Source organism: Muscardinus avellanarius (genome assembly GCF_963383645.1).
Source record: "Muscardinus avellanarius genome assembly, chromosome: 16".
Taxonomy (NCBI): Eukaryota; Metazoa; Chordata; class Mammalia; order Rodentia; family Gliridae; genus Muscardinus; species Muscardinus avellanarius.
In genome coordinates this window covers 31195463-31212511 of record NC_137802.1, presented here as the reverse complement: position 1 = coordinate 31212511, position 17049 = coordinate 31195463, and the positions used below count along the sequence as shown (strand labels likewise).

The following is a 17049-nucleotide window of genomic DNA, read 5'->3' as shown; positions in this document are numbered from 1 at the left end:
CAGCTGTCAAGACTGGAGGTGTAGCTCAATGGTAGAATGCTTTGCCTAACATGCACAGGGTTCAATCCCCAGCACTGAGAAGGGGGAAAAATATATATTTAAATATACGTATACCTAAATATATATATATATATATATTTAAATATATGTATATGTGTATATTTAAATACATATGTATACATACATACACATATATATGGGGGGAGGGAAGAACAGGCAGAGGAGAGGAGAGGAAGGGGGAGAGGGAGAAAGGGAGGCAGGGAGGGAGGAGAGATAGAGACATTATCCCAGATTTACTAAATCTAAGGCTAAGCTCAGTCACTTGATTTTTTTAAAGCGTCACAGGTGGTTCATATGCACAAGACTAAAATTTCATAGGTAATTATCAGGTATATCTGCATCTGACAACCACTGGTCTAGTTTAGAGGTTGAACATGTTTAGCATGTTTTTCTTAATTTCTCCTAAGACGTGTTTGTTTTTTGTTTTTGGTGGTATTGGGGTTCCTGGAAGCCCTTCTACATCCGGGCTACACTCCCAGACCTATTTTTATATTTTTATTTGGAAACAGGGCCAGCAAGGCTGACTCTGAACCAGCGCGATCCTCCTGTCTCCGCCTCCCAAGTGCGGGGATTACAAGCGTGAGCCACCACACCCGGCTAAGACGTGTTTTTGAAAACATAATATTCAGTCGGGAATGGTGGTGTATGCTTGCAATCCCAATACTTGGGAGGCTGAGAGAGGCTGGCTGCCTCAGAAAACTATACAGAGCCAGGCGTGGTGGCACTTGTAATCCCACCACTTTGAGAGGCTTAGGAGGATTGTGGTCAAGGAAAGCCTCAGTACCTACTACTTAGGCCCTTTGCAACTTAGTGAGACCTTGTTTCAAAATAAAGAAAATAGGGCTGGAGGTAGAATGCCCCTATGTTCCATTGCCAGTACTGCAAACAAAACAAAACAACAAAACCAAAAAAACAAACATCTATATACATCCTAAATAGCGCAAAGTATTCATCTAAGTGCTTGTCAGTTGGTTTGACTTGCATTATTAATTTATAAAATAGAATTTCAAAGCCGGGTGTGGTGGCACATGCATTCAGGAGGCTGTGACAAGAGGATCACAATTCGTGAACAGCCTCAGCTACTACTTAATGAGATCTTTTGCAACTCAGTGAGACCCTGTTTCAAAAAAAGAATAAAAAATAGGGCTGGGTGTGTAGCTCGGAGGTATAATGCCCCTGGGTTTCATCCTCAGTACCACCAGGAAAAAAAAAAAAAAAAAAAAAATCAAAATGGTATTCCTTGCCGGGCGTGGTGGTGCACGCTTGTAATCCCAGCGCTTGGGAGGCTGAGACAGGAGGATCACACATGTTTGAAGCCAGCCTCAGCTACTGAGTGAGGATCTCAGCAACTTAGTAAGACCCTGTTCCCAAATAAAGTATAAAACAGGTCTGGGAGTATAGCCCAGTGGTAGAAAAGCCCCTGGGTTCCACCCCCAGTACCACCAAAACCAAAACCAAAACAGTATTCCTTAAGTAAATATATATTTAACTATGTACTGTATTTACAACTCAAAATTATAGCTGCAAACATGTGAAAAAGTTAGCATTTTGTTATATAGCACTTCAAAATTTCAAAAATAACTTTACCTCAAAAATATTTTACACCAGTTTTCAAAGTGCAGTTCCTCACTGGCTCATTTTATTTCAACAACCCAGTTAAGTCCTAAGTCTCGAGGAATGGAGTAACCGATGTAACCATGTAATGACAGACAGCACTTTTTACAGGACAGTAGAGCCTCTCAAGAGCCATAAGAGGTGAGGCACGTCTATAATCTCGGCTACTTTGGAGCTTGAGGCAGGATCTTAAATTCCAGGCCAGCAACTTAGCCAGACCCTGTCTTGAAATATAAGGGTCGGGGCTGGCGATGTGGCTCAGTTGTTGGGAGTCCCTGGGCTCACTCCCCAGTACCTCAAGCACAAGAAACAAAACAAACCCCCTTACAAGAGAGCCCCTTTCACCCTCCAATCCTGAGACAACAAATCCTGCAGTTCTCCCTCATCATCGCTGTCAGCATTCTCCTCTTCCTTTTTCTGAAGTTCTTTTACAGTTAGAACCTCTTTACGCTTAGTTTTCATTTCATCCTGGCGATTCCGCAGTATTTCCACCCGACGGTAACACTCTATCTGCTCATCAATTTCCCCAATCTGGCGGTCCAGCCGTCCCTCCTCATCCTCTTCAGCGACTATGGCTTCGGAAATTGTGTTGACCTGCCTCATGGCTTTCTGAAATTCGTCCCACTCTTTGTCCATCTGATCTTTTGGGGCGTCAACCTTTCGTACCTTTGCATCTACTTCGGGGTCGTCAAAAAATCCTTCAGGTAATGCTTCCGCGGTGTTTTCTCTCCTTTCCACCACTTTTTCGTGTATTTCTGCTTTCTCAATCGACCCTGAGTGAGGAATTAAGGGAGCCTTGGGAGGATTTGTATTAAAGGAATCGTTGGGCAGCACACTACTTGTTGCCTCCCGCGAGGAGGAAAGTGAGTGTTCTTTGCCCTGAGCTTCGGGCGGCTGCTTGCTGCCTCTTTTTCCTTCTCCCTCCTCCTCGTCGTCCTCCTCGTCCTCATCTTCATAATCAGGGAGTAAGCCAAGTCCCAAAGGTTTACTAAGGGTCGCTTTGGCAGACTCCTTTCCCGTTTTATCAAGGTTGGTGGACAAAGCGGAGGTGGAGGGCTGTACCTGCGCCACCGAAGAGGCCTTCGTTCTCCTGGCATCTTGGCTATCCGCATCCGGCGCTTTCCTCTTGGCGGACGAAGGCGCTGCACTGGCAGAAGGACCCTGGCTCGCTGCCTTCGCGCCTTTCAGCGCGGCCACTCTCTCTCGGTGCTGCTTTCCCAGGACGTGAGTCTGCCACAGGAGCTCGCTCTTGACCGGAGTGTTACAAAGGGCACAGCTCAACTGCCCCAAACGGTTGTACTTCGCGAATGGAGATTCTATCCTTTTCCGGTTGGTGCTCTGACGCTGCTTCTCCTTCATCAACCGCCTCAGTTCTTCCTGATTCACCACTCGCTTCCCCGCCGGGGCCCGAGCGGAGGAGGAGGACGCCATGCTAGCGACCAGCGTTACGCGATCTGGCTGCTGTCCCGGCGAGGTCTGATGGCGTCACGTCCGGCCTGGGCCGCGATTGGCTGGAGCTCAGGAGTGGGCGTGGCGTCGGGTTTCTCTGCGGAATCACGAAGGCGGCGGTTTTTTTTTTTTTTTTTTTTTTTTTTTTGTTAATTTGTTTTTGCCTGAAACCGTTAGGCTATGGCTGCGATCAAGTCCGTGAACTCCAAGGCTGAGGTGGCGCGGGCCCAGGCGGCCTTGGCTGTCAACATCTGCGCCGCTCGAGGGCTGCAGGATGTGCTGCGGACCAACTTAGGTCCCAAGGGCACCATGAAAATGTGAGACGTTGGCTCCGCGAAGACACTGGAGCCTGTGGATTCCCAGTGGGTCTGGTCCCCCTGTTCTCATTCCTGCTCCGAGGGCATCTCTAGCCTGGAAGGGGAAGGGAAAAGCCTCCCCAGGGGAAGGGCCTTTGGGGTGAAGCTGTGACACCCCTCCCTCTCTTTTCTGTTAAGGTGCATTTGCTGTTAGAAAGCCAGTTCTCTTAGTGTCTCCTAGGAAGTGGAAAGCATCTCGCTCGTGTGTGTGTGTGTGTGTGTGTGTGTGTGTGTGTGTGTGTGTGTGTGTGTGTGTTTAAATAAAAAATAGGGCTGGGGACCGGGCGTGGTGGCGCACGCTTGTAATCCCAGAATTTGGGAGGCTGAAACCGGAGGATCGCTGTTCGTGGACAACCTCAGCTACTCACTGAGGCCCTCTGCAACTCAGTGAGACCCAGTTTCTAAATGAAGAATAAAAAATAGGGGCTGTAGCTCGGAGATCGAATGTCCCTGGGTTCCATCCCCAGACCCGCAAAAAGCAAACAAAAACAAACAAACAAAAAAAAAACCCCAAATAACATAGCAAATAAAAATAGGGCTGGGGGCGTAGCTTGGAGATAGAACGCCCCTGAGCTCCATTCCCAGTAGTTCCTCTTTCTCGTTTTTGAAGTGATGGGGATTGAGCCCAGAGCCTGGTGCATCCTAGGCAAATGCTGGACCACTGAACTACACCCGGACCCTTAAGACTAATATATACCTATAGTCTATAAATTCGTCTTTTTTTTTTTTTTCTTCAGTGCAACTGCTCTACGGCAGTCTTTTTTTTTTTTTTTTTTTTGGTCCAGCAGCGTGCTATAATGGAAAGGGGACAGGTTTGTTTTTTTTTTTTTTTTTTTTTTTTGGTGGTACTGGGGTTCCTGGAAGCCCTTCTACCTCCGGGCTACACTTCCAGACCTCTTTTTACATTTTATATTTGGAAACAGGGTCTCCTAAGCCAGCGCGCGCGGCTGGCTTCGAACCTGCGCGATCCTCCTGTCTCTGCCTCCCAAGCGCGGGGATTACAAGCGTGCGCCACCACGCCCGGCCGTGGGGACAGGTTTTGGATCCAGGCAGGCATGGGCTCAAATCCAACTTTCATAATCTTCAAGCTCTGAGTCCTTAGGCAGATTACTTGAATGTGCTGTGCCTACAGTTTTCCACATTTATTCATTTATTTAGCGCCTGCGCCATTTTCTTTTACACACGCGAGCAGGAGACTGGTGAGAAGCATCCTGACAGGAATGAGCAAACTAATATTAATGGGAGAACGAGCACTTGTGCACTAGATGCTGGGAAAACAGATGACAGAGTTTCTTTTCTTAAGATCTGGTAGAGACAGATGTGCTGATTATGTATAGTTGCATATGATTACACTGAGAAAAGGGACTAATTAGTGATGGCAGAAGGAAAAGCCTCTCAAATAACAGACGATGTTTGATCAGTCTTGAAAGAAGAATGAGTTCACCAGTTGGAGAAGAGAGTAAAGGCCTCCAAGGTAGAGCAATTTCAGGACTAAGAAAGCCCAGTGATGTAAGCATAGCAGAAACAAAAAAGATGGATTAGGAGAACCAAAAGAGCTGAGCATGGTGGTGCATGTCTGTCATTCCAGTACTCGGGAGGCTGAGACAGGAGGATCACAGGTTCAAGGACAGCCTCAGCAGGTAGTGAGACTCATCAACCTAGGGAGACTCTCCTTCAAAAATAAGCTGGGTATGGTCGCTTATGCGTATAATCCCAGTACTTGGGAGGCTGAGATAGGAGGATAGCAGGTCGAGGATAGCCTCATCAAGTAGTGAGACTCATAAAGCTAGCAAGACACTGTTTCAAAATAAAAATAAAAAATAGGACTACATCCGGGTGTGGTGGCACACGCTTGTAATACCAGCTCTTGGGAGGCTGAGATAGGATCACACAGGTTCAAAGACAGCCTCAGCTACTGAGTGAGGCTCTCAGCAACCTAGTGAGACTCTGTTTCCAAATAAAGTATAAAATTGGTCTGGGAGTGTAGCCCAGAGGTAGAAAGTCCCTGGATTCCACCCCCAGTACCACACACACACACACACACACACACACACACACACACACAAATAGAACTATAAAGTTGGGTGTTGTGAGGCATGCTTGTAATTCCAGTACTTGGGAGATTGAGACAGGAGGATGGTGGGTTTGAGGACAGCCTCAGCTACTTAGTGAGACTCTCTGTAACTTAATGAGACCTGTTTCAAAATAAAGAAAAAAAAAAAAAGGAACCAAGTGTGGTGGTACATGCTTGTAATCCTAGCATTTGGAAGGCTGAGACAGGAGGATCGCGGTTCCAGGACAACCTCAGCTACTTAGTGAGGCCCTTTGCAACTCAGTGAGACCATGTTTCAAAATAAAGAACAAGCCAGGCATGGTGGTGCACGCTTGTAATTTCAGTGCTTGGGAGGCTGAGACAGGAGAATTGCACAGGTTCAGTGCCAGCCTCAGCTACTTGGTGAGGCTCTCAGCAACTTAGTGAGACCCTGTTTCTAAATAAAATATAAAAATGGTCTGGGAGGCCGGGCATGGTGGCACAGACTTGTAATCCCCGCGCTTGGGAGGCGGAGACAGGAGGATCGCGCAGGTTCGCGGCTGGCGTAAGAGACCCTGTTTCAAAAATATAAAATAGGTCTGGGAGTGTAGCCCGGAGGTAGTAGGGCTTCCAGGAACCCCAGTACCACCAAAAAAAAAAAAAAAAAAAAAAAAAGGGAGTATATCCCAGAGGTAGAAAGCCTCTGGGTTCCACCCCCAGTACCACCATAAATAAATAAATAAATAAATAGCACAAAATAGGTCTGGAGGTGTAGCTTGGAGGTAGAATGCCCCTGGGTTCCATTCCCAGTACTGGGAAAAAAAAAAAAAGGCTAGGGGTGTAGCTTGGAAGTAGAATGCCTCTGAATTCAATCCCCACTACCAAAAATTAAAATAGAGCTGGGAGTATAGCTTGGAGGTAGAATGCATCTGAGTTGAATCCCCAGTACCAAAAAAAAAAAAAAAAAAAAAATCAGAGATATTTAGGATGTAGAATTATTGGAACTTGGGTGATAACATTTTTCAGAATTAGCCTTGTGGTGGCACATGCTTATAAGCCCAGTACTTGGGAGGTTGAGACAGGAGGATCGCAGGTTCGCAGGTAGCCTCAGCTACTTAATGAGGCTTTCAGCAATTTAGTGAGATTCTGTTTCAAAATAAAGAATAAAATAGAGCTGAGGGTGTAGCTCAGAGGTAGAATGCCTCGGGCCCAGTCCTCAGAACTACACACACACACACACTAAAAACACATTTATCAGAATTAAAAACCCATGGGAAATTTGCAAATTTGTGCATTATTTACTTATATTCTTCTTTAATCAGTGTTTATAACTCATCAAGTGCTCTTTAAATGCTGGATTTGAAATAAAATCACCATGAGCCCATCTCAGGAGAAATGATTCTGTGAACTGCAAATGGTGAAAATTACCATGTTACCTCCCCATGACACAGAGGAAGTTTCTGAAGCCCAGTTCCCTGTATTAAGGAGTGTTGAGTGGCAAGTACTAGGAGTGTCTTGTTAGACACTTGACAAGTTAATAACATCACTGTTCTCTGAACAGGCTTGTTTCGGGTGCAGGTGACATCAAACTCACCAAAGATGGCAACATACTACTCCATGAGATGGTGAGCTGCTGCTGCTGAATTTCATAAACCTTAGAACATGGTACAATTTGTATACATTTAAGCCAAGACTGTCAGCTAAATACTACTGTCGTGAAGTATGCTTGTTAGGTTTAACCTCAATAATTTTCATTTTGGTATTTTCAGATGTTTGTATGGCCCAAGTTATAGCTTAAGGATATTTACAAATTAATTACATCTTTAAAAGTCACTGCATATATTTTTGTAATCATGGAAACATACAAATTGTTTTGCAATTTCTATAAATGTATTCATCGTTGAGATTGAAGGATTTAATCGTCTTTTGGAAATGTCATTGCAATCTCGAAGTAAAGAGTTTTATAAAATGTTCAAACCTCATTCTCAATTTTTAAATTTCAGACTTGACATTTTACTAAGTGTTGATAATATAACATTTGTAAACTTGTAGGATCAAGCTTATTTTATTTCTTAATTTTACTGTTGACCTTTAGGTTATCTTGGTTTTGGTGGCCTTCTTTATCTTATTCCCCTCTCTTTTCAAATCCGTTGCTTATTTTTTTTCCAGCAAATTCAGCACCCAACAGCTTCCTTGATAGCAAAAGTAGCAACAGCCCAGGATGACATAACAGGCGATGGCACTACTTCAAATGTTCTAATTATTGGAGAGTTACTAAAACAAGCTGATATTTACATTTCTGAGGTATTAATATTTAATAGAATTTACATTTCATTTTGAATGCATTTGTGTGTGTGTATGTGTGTGTGTGTGTGTGTGTGTGTGTGTGTGTATGTGTGTGTGTTTACAGGAATTGAACCTAGGGGCAGTCAAACTCTGAGCCCTATTAATTATTTTTATTTTGGAACAAGATCTCATCAAATTGCTGAGAGCTTGCTAAATTGCGGAGGCTGATATCTAACCTGAGATTCTCCTGTCTCAGCCTCTCAAGTAGGGGGATTATAGGTGTGTTCCACAATACCCAGTGCAAATGGATTTTTTTTTTTTGGTGGAACTGGGGATTGAACCCAGGAGTAGTCTACCTCTGAACTACACCTCCAGGCCTGTTTTATTTTTATTTAAACAGAGTCTTGCTAGGTTGACGAGACTCTCTCTACTTGCTGAGGCTGTCCGTGAACCTATGATCCTCCTGTCTCAGCCTCCCAAATATTGGGGTTACAGGCATGCACCACCACACGTGCCTTTTTTTGGTGTGTGTGGTACTGGGGATGAAACCCAGGGGTACTATACCTCCGAGCTATACCCCCAGTCCTATTTTTCTTTCTTGCAGGTCCGGGGATGGAACCCAAAGGCATTTGACCTCCGAGCTACACCCCCTGCCCTATTTTTTATTCTTTATTTTGAAACAGGGTCTCACTAAGTTGTGGAGGGCTTCACTAAGTAGCTGAGGCTGTCCGTGAACCGTGATCCTCCGGTCTCAGCCTCCCGAATGCTGGGATTACAAATATGTGCCCCAGTCCTATTTTTTATTCCTTATTTTGAAACAGAGTCTCACTGTGTTGCAAAGGACCTCAATGAGTAGCTGAGGCTGTCTTCGAACCCAGATCCTCCTGTCTCAGCCTCCCAAACGCTGGGATTAAAAGTGTGTGTCACCACACCTGGCTACGCCTGGCTTTGGAATGGATTTTTTTTTTTTTTTTTTGGTGGTATTGGAGATGGAACCCAGGAGCTTTCTACCTCCGGGCTATACTCCTAGACCTATTTCTTCTTATATTTTATTTGGAAACAGGATCTCACTAAGTTGCTGAGAGCCTCACTAAATAGCTGAGGCCGGTTTCCAACCTGCAAGATCCTACTGTCTCAGTCTCCCAAATACTGGGATTACAAGCATGTGCCACCATTGCTTGGCTCTTGAATGGATATTTTAAAGTGAAGTAGTTTAGTCAACTCTTAAGTAACTTATTAATCAACAAATCAATTAATTTAACCAATATATTCTTGGACAGTTATAAATGAAAATAACAATGATCTTTTTTCCCAAAATAATACCTTTTATTGGAATTATGTAACTCTTAAAAACAAAATAGTTAAGATATAATATATAGAAAGGTAAAAATTACCCATGAGTAATGGTTTAAGAAAGAAAATACCACTTACAAGAGCTGAAACCAAATTAAGCACCTTTAAAAATTTCACGGCCAGCCGGGCGTGGTGGCACACGCTTGTAATCCCCGCGCTTAGGAGGTGGAAACAGGAGGATAGCGCTGGTTCAAAGCCAGCCATGCTGGCTTAAGAGACCCTGTTTCTAAATAAAAATATAAAAGTAGGTCTGGGAGTGTAGCCCGGAAGTAGAAGGGCTTCTAGGAACCCCAGTACCACACACACACAAAAATTTCACAGACGGCCTCAGCTAATACTTAGTGAGGCCCTTTGCGGCTCAGTGAGACCCTGTTTTAAAATAAAGAATAAAAAATAGGGCTGGTGGTATTGCTCGGAGGTAGAATGCCCCTGGGTTCCATCCTCAGTACTGAAAAAAAAAAAAAAAAGACTACAGGAAAATAATTGAAGGTTTTCCGCCGTGTGAACTTACCTGCCTTTCTAGATTTATTTGTCTGTATAAACCATCGATTCTAGCCAGATTCCTCCACACACTAGCCTCCGCCTCATTATGCACAGTTCCACCTCTGTGCCTTTGTTCAGTTTGTATTCTTTTTTGGCATTACTTACCTCTTTTCTATAATTAAGTATTTGAATTTTCCCTCTTATTCAGGGAAAATGTCAGCATAGCTTAATCTGGTCAGAGTGCTAAAAGCCTTGCTCCTTTGTGTTTCACTTAGTATTGGGAATTGTACCTGCAACTTAGCTCAGTTAGAATGCTTTGGGTTGTAAGAAGGAGAAACATACCTAAAACCCACTTAAACAATAAGGAAGTTATTAACCTCCTATAATAGATATTGAGAGATAAAGCAGGATCCGGGGTTGGTTGATTAAGAAGTTCAGTCAAGTACCCAGGTCCTTTCTTTCTCTTAGCACTTCTGTTCATAGTGCTGTTTCATTTAAGTCGTCCTCCTCCTCCTCCTCCTCCTCCTCCTCCTCCTCCTCCTCCTCCTCCTCCTCCTCGTGGTATTGGGCATTGAACCCAGGGATATTCTACCTCCAAGCCATACTCCCAGACAAATTTTATTTTATATTATTATTATTATTATTATTATTATTATTATTATTATTTTGGTGGTACTGGGGTTCCTGGAAGCCCTTCTACCTCCGGGCTACACTCCCAGACCTATTTTTACATTTTTATTTGGAAACAGGGTCTCCTAAATCAGCACGCGCGGCTGGCTTCGAACCTGCGCAATCCTCCTGTCTCTGCCTCCCAAGCGCGGGGATTACAAGCGTGCGCCACCACGCCCGGCTATTTTTTTGTTTTAAAACAAGATCTCACTAGGTTGTTGAGAGTCTTGCTATGTTGTTGAGGCTGTCCTCAAACCTGCAATCCTCCTGTCTCAGCCTCCCAAGTACTGGGGTGACAGGCATATGCCGTTGTACCCGGTTTAAGGCTTCTTTCTATCTTGAATGTAAGACTGTGAGAGGAAATCGGGGCTACTTGCTTCCCTTGCTAATACTCAGCCTAGGAGGGCAAGAGAAGACCATTCACCCAACCATGGAATATAAATCCTTCCTTTTATGTGATCAGACCACCTTCAGTGTTATGCCCATCTTAAACCAATAACCATTTTTAGGGAAATTGACCTAGATTCATTAAGATCCATTCCAGAAACTAAGGCTAGGGTTAGTTTTCTTTGAGCCACAGGTGGAAGAGGGACACCCAAACAAAATTAGGGTTGGCTCAGAAAGAAAGGAATTCAGGAACAGTGAGATTCCAACAGATACTGACATAATTCAGAAACATGGCTCGAAGCCAGACATGGTGGCGCACACTTGTAATCCCAGTACTTGGGAGGGCTGAAACAGGGGGATCACAGTTCGCAGTCAGCCCCAACTACTTAGTGAGGCCCTCTGCAACTTAGTGAGACCCTGTTTCAAAGTAAATAGGGCTGGGGGTGTAGCTCAGAGGTAGAATGCCCTGGGTTTCATCCCCAGACCCACAAAAAAAGAAAAAAAAAGAAACGTGGCTGGACAGTGGTGGAGCTAGGGGAATGAACCCAAGAACATTCCATCCGGGGCCCACAGGATATGAGAGACACTGAAGAGGGAGGTAGCTGAGTCAGGAAGCACTTAGGGAGGAAGTAAGGCCCGGGGCTGAATCTTCAGGACACAGGACACCAGCTGAAAGGTGAGTGGTGAGGGGAATGGCATTCCAGGTGGAAGGGACAAAGCGGTATTGCATAGGGCAGCACACAGTTTGGCGCTGCTGAAGTTTGAAGTGATGTGGACAGAAGCAGAGGAGAGGCTAGAGGAGGTGGGAGCCAGATCCCAGAGGGCGTGTCCTGTGCCGACCAACGCACTGCATCCTAAATTGAACAGACTAATCATACCAACATCTTAATGACTGATGTGGTTGTATTGGCATTTGAAATATTTAAGGCCAGCTGGGTGTGGTGGTGCACGCTTGGAATCCCACCTTCGATGCTTCATGACATTGCTACTTTTTAGGAGTATAGACCAGTTATTTTGAGAAATTCCCTTAACTGGATTTGTCTGTTTCCACACAACTAGACGCAGGTTACTAATTTTTGACAGGGATACCGCAGAAGTGCTCTTGTGCCCTCTGGGAGCATCCTAGCAGGAGGCACTCCATGCCTCTCTGTCCTGTTACTGTCATGTTAACTTTGATCACTGGATGAAGGTGGTGTCTATCTACCACCTTTCTCTAAATTCTTTTCCTTTTCCTCTGCATTGAAAGGAGTTTTGTCTTCTGTGCCCATTCAGAAGGGTATCAGATGACAATGTAGTCATAATTTTTTGGAAGGAAAAAGACATGTATGGTTTTTTTTATACTAGACTTGCAACTTTTCTGAAGTTAGAAATTGTTTAAAATATGAAGCCCTGAAAAATGACTTTTTAAATTACAGACATTTATTTGCATTTATTGGCATCAATGTTAATTGGAAATGTTTGCTTTAATTTTTGGATATGATTATTAATAGCAGAGGATAGTATTATTTTGTTTGGCTTTATAATTTTATTGTGATCTAATAGGGCCTGCACCCTAGAATAATAGCAGAAGGATTTGAAGCTGCAAAGATAAAAGCACTTGAGGTTTTGGAGAAAGTTAAAGTAGAAAAGGAGATGAAAAGAGACATCCTCTTAGATGTGGCTAGAACATCTCTACAAACAAAAGTTCATGCCGAACTGGCTGATGTGTTAACTGAGGTATGTAATTTTAAACTTTTTTTTTATATTCAGAATGAGTATAATGCCAGGTGTGGTGGCGCATGCTTGTAATCCCTGCTCTTGGGAGGCTGAGACAGGAGGATCGCACAGGTTCGAAGCCAGCCTCAGCTACTTAGTGAGGCTCTCAGCAATTTAGTGAGACCCTGTTTCCAAATAAAGGATAAAATAGGTCTGGGAATATAGCCCGGAGGTAGAAAAGCCCCTGGGTTCCACCACCAGTACCACAAAAACAAACAAACAAAAAAATAAAAAAAGAATGAGTATAGCCAAACACATGATAAACACATGATATATTCTCTTTTCTGTAAGATCATTAAATATTGAATGTGATCCTTTTGAATATATAACAAATAAAGAAATAAGCTATTTGATTGGTCTGAAGAGTATTTGCATTTTTAAAAAAATGTCATTTTTACACTTCAGTGAAAGTTGGGAGGGGCTTGGCTGCCTATAGATGATCTCCTGTGGAAGCCTTGGGCCTAGAGGTTCATATTTTTGCTCTATGAAGTGACACATGAAGTTGTTTGGGCAGCGTGCCTTGTAGTTAAGGATACTACTTTAATGAAGCAGGACTGATCTGAAATTCACATTTGGGAAATACATATTTGCTTACTTCTAAAAGCAGAACATGTACTATAAAGACAAGATTGGATATTTTAGGAAGGTTTTTATCAAGGTGGTTATCATTTGATGATATCATTTTTCCTGGCTTTGCAGTTCCTGCAACTTGAATATACTGGTTTATCGGGAATGATGAATTCATAGCAACCAATTCCGTAAGACATTGACATACAAAGCAGAATGCTATTCTATTAATTTGAGAAATACAAATGTTAAATGGACTGGAACGCTCGAGTTGTTTCTGCTAAATTCTCCTTACCAAGAGGAAAACCGTCTTGGGAAATCAGATTAAGAACAGCCAATTTCTTGCTGAGCAGAGTTAGAAGAAAGGCTCGGCCGTGTTTTCTGCTGTCGCAGTACTCAAGTGGCCCAGGATCTTCATGCTATCTAGTTAGGGCGGCCATTTTCTTTCAAGGCTATAAAGACACTGATATTCTCACTACTCACCGCCCTTTGTCTTATTCACTGTTAGGTGCCACAATTAAATATTATGTTATCTAAGGTATATTTTCTAAGATAAAATGTTTTTTGCTTTATAGTATAGTGTGGCTATACCTTAGCTCTTAAGTCTTATAATCAATTATTTTTATATTCTTTTCTGAGCTAAGCAATAAGATGTGTTGTGTTCTGCTTCTTAATTTGCATGTCCCTGGGAATACATGGCAAAATAAACAAGAGAAGTCTTTCTGGAGTGTCAATTTTACTTTACACTTTGTGGGGGGAGCATTATTTTTACATTGAAACAAACTGTACATGTGGTATGACCTAGAAACTTTTTATGATAAAACACAGGACTTAAAAATTATATGTTAGCTAGCCGGGTGTGGTGGCGCACGCTTGTAATCGCCGCACTTGGGAAGCGGAGACAGAAGAATCACACAGGTTCGAAGCCAGCCTTTCTGGCTTAAGAGATCCTGTTTCCAAATAAAAATATAAAATAGGTCTAGGAGTGTACCTCGGAAGTAGAAGGGTTTCCAGGAACCCCAGTACCACCAAAATAAAAAATTATATGTTAGCTGGGCGGGGTTGTACATGCCTGTAATCTCAGTACTTGGGAGGCTGAGACAGGAGGATTGAAGATTTGGAACCAGCCTTAGCAATTTAATGAGACTGTTGGCAACCTAGCAAGACCCTGTTTCAAAAGAAAAAATAAACTAGGGCTGGGGATGTAGATCAGAGATAGAATTGCCCTGGGTTCAATCCCCAGTAAAACACACACACACACACACACACACACACACACACACATTACATGTTAGATGGGCGTGGTAGCACATGCCTGTAATCTCTCAAGGGCCTTCCTTCTACCTCTGAGCTACATCCCCAGCCCTCTTGTATTTTTTAAAATTTTGAAACAGGGTCTTGCTAGTTTGATGAGAGTCTCACTACTTGCTGAGGCTGTCCTTGAACCAAATATTCTGGAACCCTATGTATTGTCAAAATTATTCTGTGTCTCTGTTGCAGAGGCTGGCCACAAACCTGTGATCCTCCTGTCTCAGCCTCTCAAGTACTGGGATGACAAGCATGTACCACCCTGCCCAACTCTCATTGGTATTGTTTTTTTTTTAGTACCTACAATAAAGTGGTATTTGCTGAGCAGGGTGTGGTGGCGCACACTTATAACCCCAGTACTTGGGAGGCTGAGACAAGAGGATTGCAGGTTTGTGGCCAGCCTCAGCTACTTAGTGAGACCCTCTATATCTTAGTGAGACCATGTTTCAAGAATAAAGAGGGCTGGGGGGGTGGTGTAGCTTGAAGGTAGAATGCCTCTGGGTTCAATCCCCACAAAAAACAAAACAAAAATAACAGTGCTATTTGTTGGTCTTGCCTTATATTTTGAAGGTGGAAGCCTTTTATTGCTTTAGTTGATGTTAGATCACTTTAGTTGATGTTAGATCACTGGGGCCAGTGTTTTCTTTTTGTAGTTCAAATAATTTACTTTTCTCATTCACTTCTCTTTCAGGCTGTGGTGGATTCTGTTCTGGCTATTAGAAGACCAGGTTACCCTATTGATCTCTTCATGGTGGAAATAATGGAGATGAAGCATAAATCAGGAACAGATACACAGTAGGTTGCATAACTTTGAAGACACATAGGTTCCAGAATATTTGGTTTTCTTCAGTTATTCTTTTATTAATGTCACTGTTTATTTAACTTTTGTCTTTGAACATTAATGAATATGCATTATATATATTATATATATATATACACACACACATATTTGTGTGTGTAGTACTGGGGACTGAACCCAGAGACATTCTACCTTCAAGCTACACCCCCAGCCCTCTTTATTCTTGAAACATGGTCTCACTAAGTTATAGAGGTTCTAGTTATACCCTCATCCCAATTTTATTTCTTATTTGGAAACAGAATCTTGCTAGGTTGATGAGCGTCTCACTATTTTCTGAGTCTGTCCTCAAACCTGCAATCCTCCTTCTCAGCCTCCCAAGTACTGGGATTACAGGTGTGCATCACCAAGCCCAGCATTGAACATATATTATTTAAGTACTTACAGGAGCCAGTCACGCTTTAGGTGCTAGAATGAAGAATAAACAAAAGAGAATTTCTTTTCCCAAAAAGCTTACATTTCTAATTGAAGTAGATGGTAAAAATAATTGTGTATGTGATTTTATAGTGTTTCAGAAGGCTGTTATAATAAAAATCTAAACGACAGAGCTCAGAGGTCTCTAATGAAATAAAGAGAATGAGCCATATGCATATCTGGAAGGAAGAAGGTTCTAATCAGAGAATAACAGTTGAAATGTTCTGAGGCAGAGGTATGCTCAGGGTGCTTGAATGTGCCTAGTGCACAGAGGAGAGGAGAAAGTAGTAGAAGATGAGGGCAGACAGGTACCAGGTTGTCAGATTATGTACTTTTCTGATTTTAGATTTAACTTTTTACACTTTCTGTTATGGGTAGGGAAATATATCGCTAAATCTATCTTTTTTTGTGTGGTATTGGGATTGAACCCAGCAAATTCTATCTATGAGCTATACCCCCAGCCTTATTTTACTCCTTATTTTTTTTTTTTTATTTTTGGTGGCACTGCGGGTGGAACCCAGAGGCTTTCTACCTCCGGGCTATACTCCCAGACCTATTATATATTTTATTTGGAAACAGGGTCTCATTAAGTTGCTGAGAGCCTCTCTAAGTAGCTGAGGCTGGCTTCAAACCTGCACAATCCTCCTGTTTCAGCCTCCCAAGCATGGGGATTACAAGTGTGTGCCACCACGTCTGGCTATTTTACTCCTTTAGAAACAGGGTCTAACTAAGTTGCAGAGGACCTCACAAATTACTGAGATTGGCTATGAACCTGTGATCCTCCTGTCTCAGCTTCCCAAGAACTGGGGTTACAAGCCTGCACCACCATGCTGGGCTTCTATCTATTCTTTTTTTTTTTTTTTTTGGTGGTACTGGGGCTCCTGGAAACCCTTCTACCTCCGGGATACACTCCCAGACCTATTTTATACTTTTTATTTGGAAACCGGGTCTCTTAAGCCAGTGCATCTGGCTTAGAACCTGCGCGATCCTCCTGTCTCCGCCTCCCAAGCACAGGGATTACAAGTGTGCACTACCACGCCCGGCCTGCTTCTATTTATCTTATCTGGAAAGAGACTAGAGTAGGGAACTCACATGTACCTGTTACTTACCTTTATCCATTTTCAGCGTATCAATGTATGGAGTATAATCTTTCAATTATACTCTTCCTCCCAACCTGAATCATTTTGGAACAAACCCAGATATAATATTTTACCTGTAAATATTGTTTTTAAATAAAGATGAGCTGGGCATGGTGCTGCACACTGTAATCCTAGTAGTTGGGAGGCTGAGACAGGAGGAATCACAAATTCAAGGACAGCCTCAGCAATTTAGTGAGGATTTCAGTACCCTAGTGAGATCCTGTTTCCAGATAAGAAATAAAATCGGTCTAGGGGTATAGATTGGAGGTAGAATGCTTCTGAGTTCTATTCCCAGTACCAAAAATAAATAAGTTAAATAAG

The 17049-nt window shown here is 42.9% G+C and overlaps 2 protein-coding genes across 3 annotated transcripts in view; one reads left to right on the top strand and one right to left on the bottom strand.

Moving 5' to 3' along the window:
* Positions 1–1998: 1998 nt before the first annotated feature.
* On the bottom strand, positions 1999–3105 carry ZNF830 (zinc finger protein 830; the record flags this gene model as incomplete). The annotated part of the gene is made up of 1 exon (XM_080712207.1): positions 1999–3105. One exon carries the CDS (start codon positions 3103–3105, stop codon positions 1999–2001), a length of 1107 nt encoding a protein of 368 aa, XP_080568333.1.
* Positions 3106–3262: 157 nt separating this feature from the next.
* Positions 3263–17049, top strand: part of CCT6B (chaperonin containing TCP1 subunit 6B) — a gene marked incomplete at its 3' end in the record, with an annotated part of 44329 nt that continues 30542 nt past the window's right edge. The window contains exons 1-5 of one of the 2 annotated variants that reach the window (XM_080712144.1): positions 3263–3440; positions 7073–7136; positions 7681–7815; positions 12232–12405; positions 15011–15114. In XM_080712144.1, coding sequence (XP_080568270.1) covers positions 3304–3440; positions 7073–7136; positions 7681–7815; positions 12232–12405; positions 15011–15114 — 614 coding nt within the window. In that variant the 5' untranslated portion in view covers positions 3263–3303. The remainder of the gene's footprint in view (positions 3441–7072; positions 7137–7680; positions 7816–12231; positions 12406–15010; positions 15115–17049) is intronic. The other variant, XM_080712145.1, reaches the window with a different exon arrangement.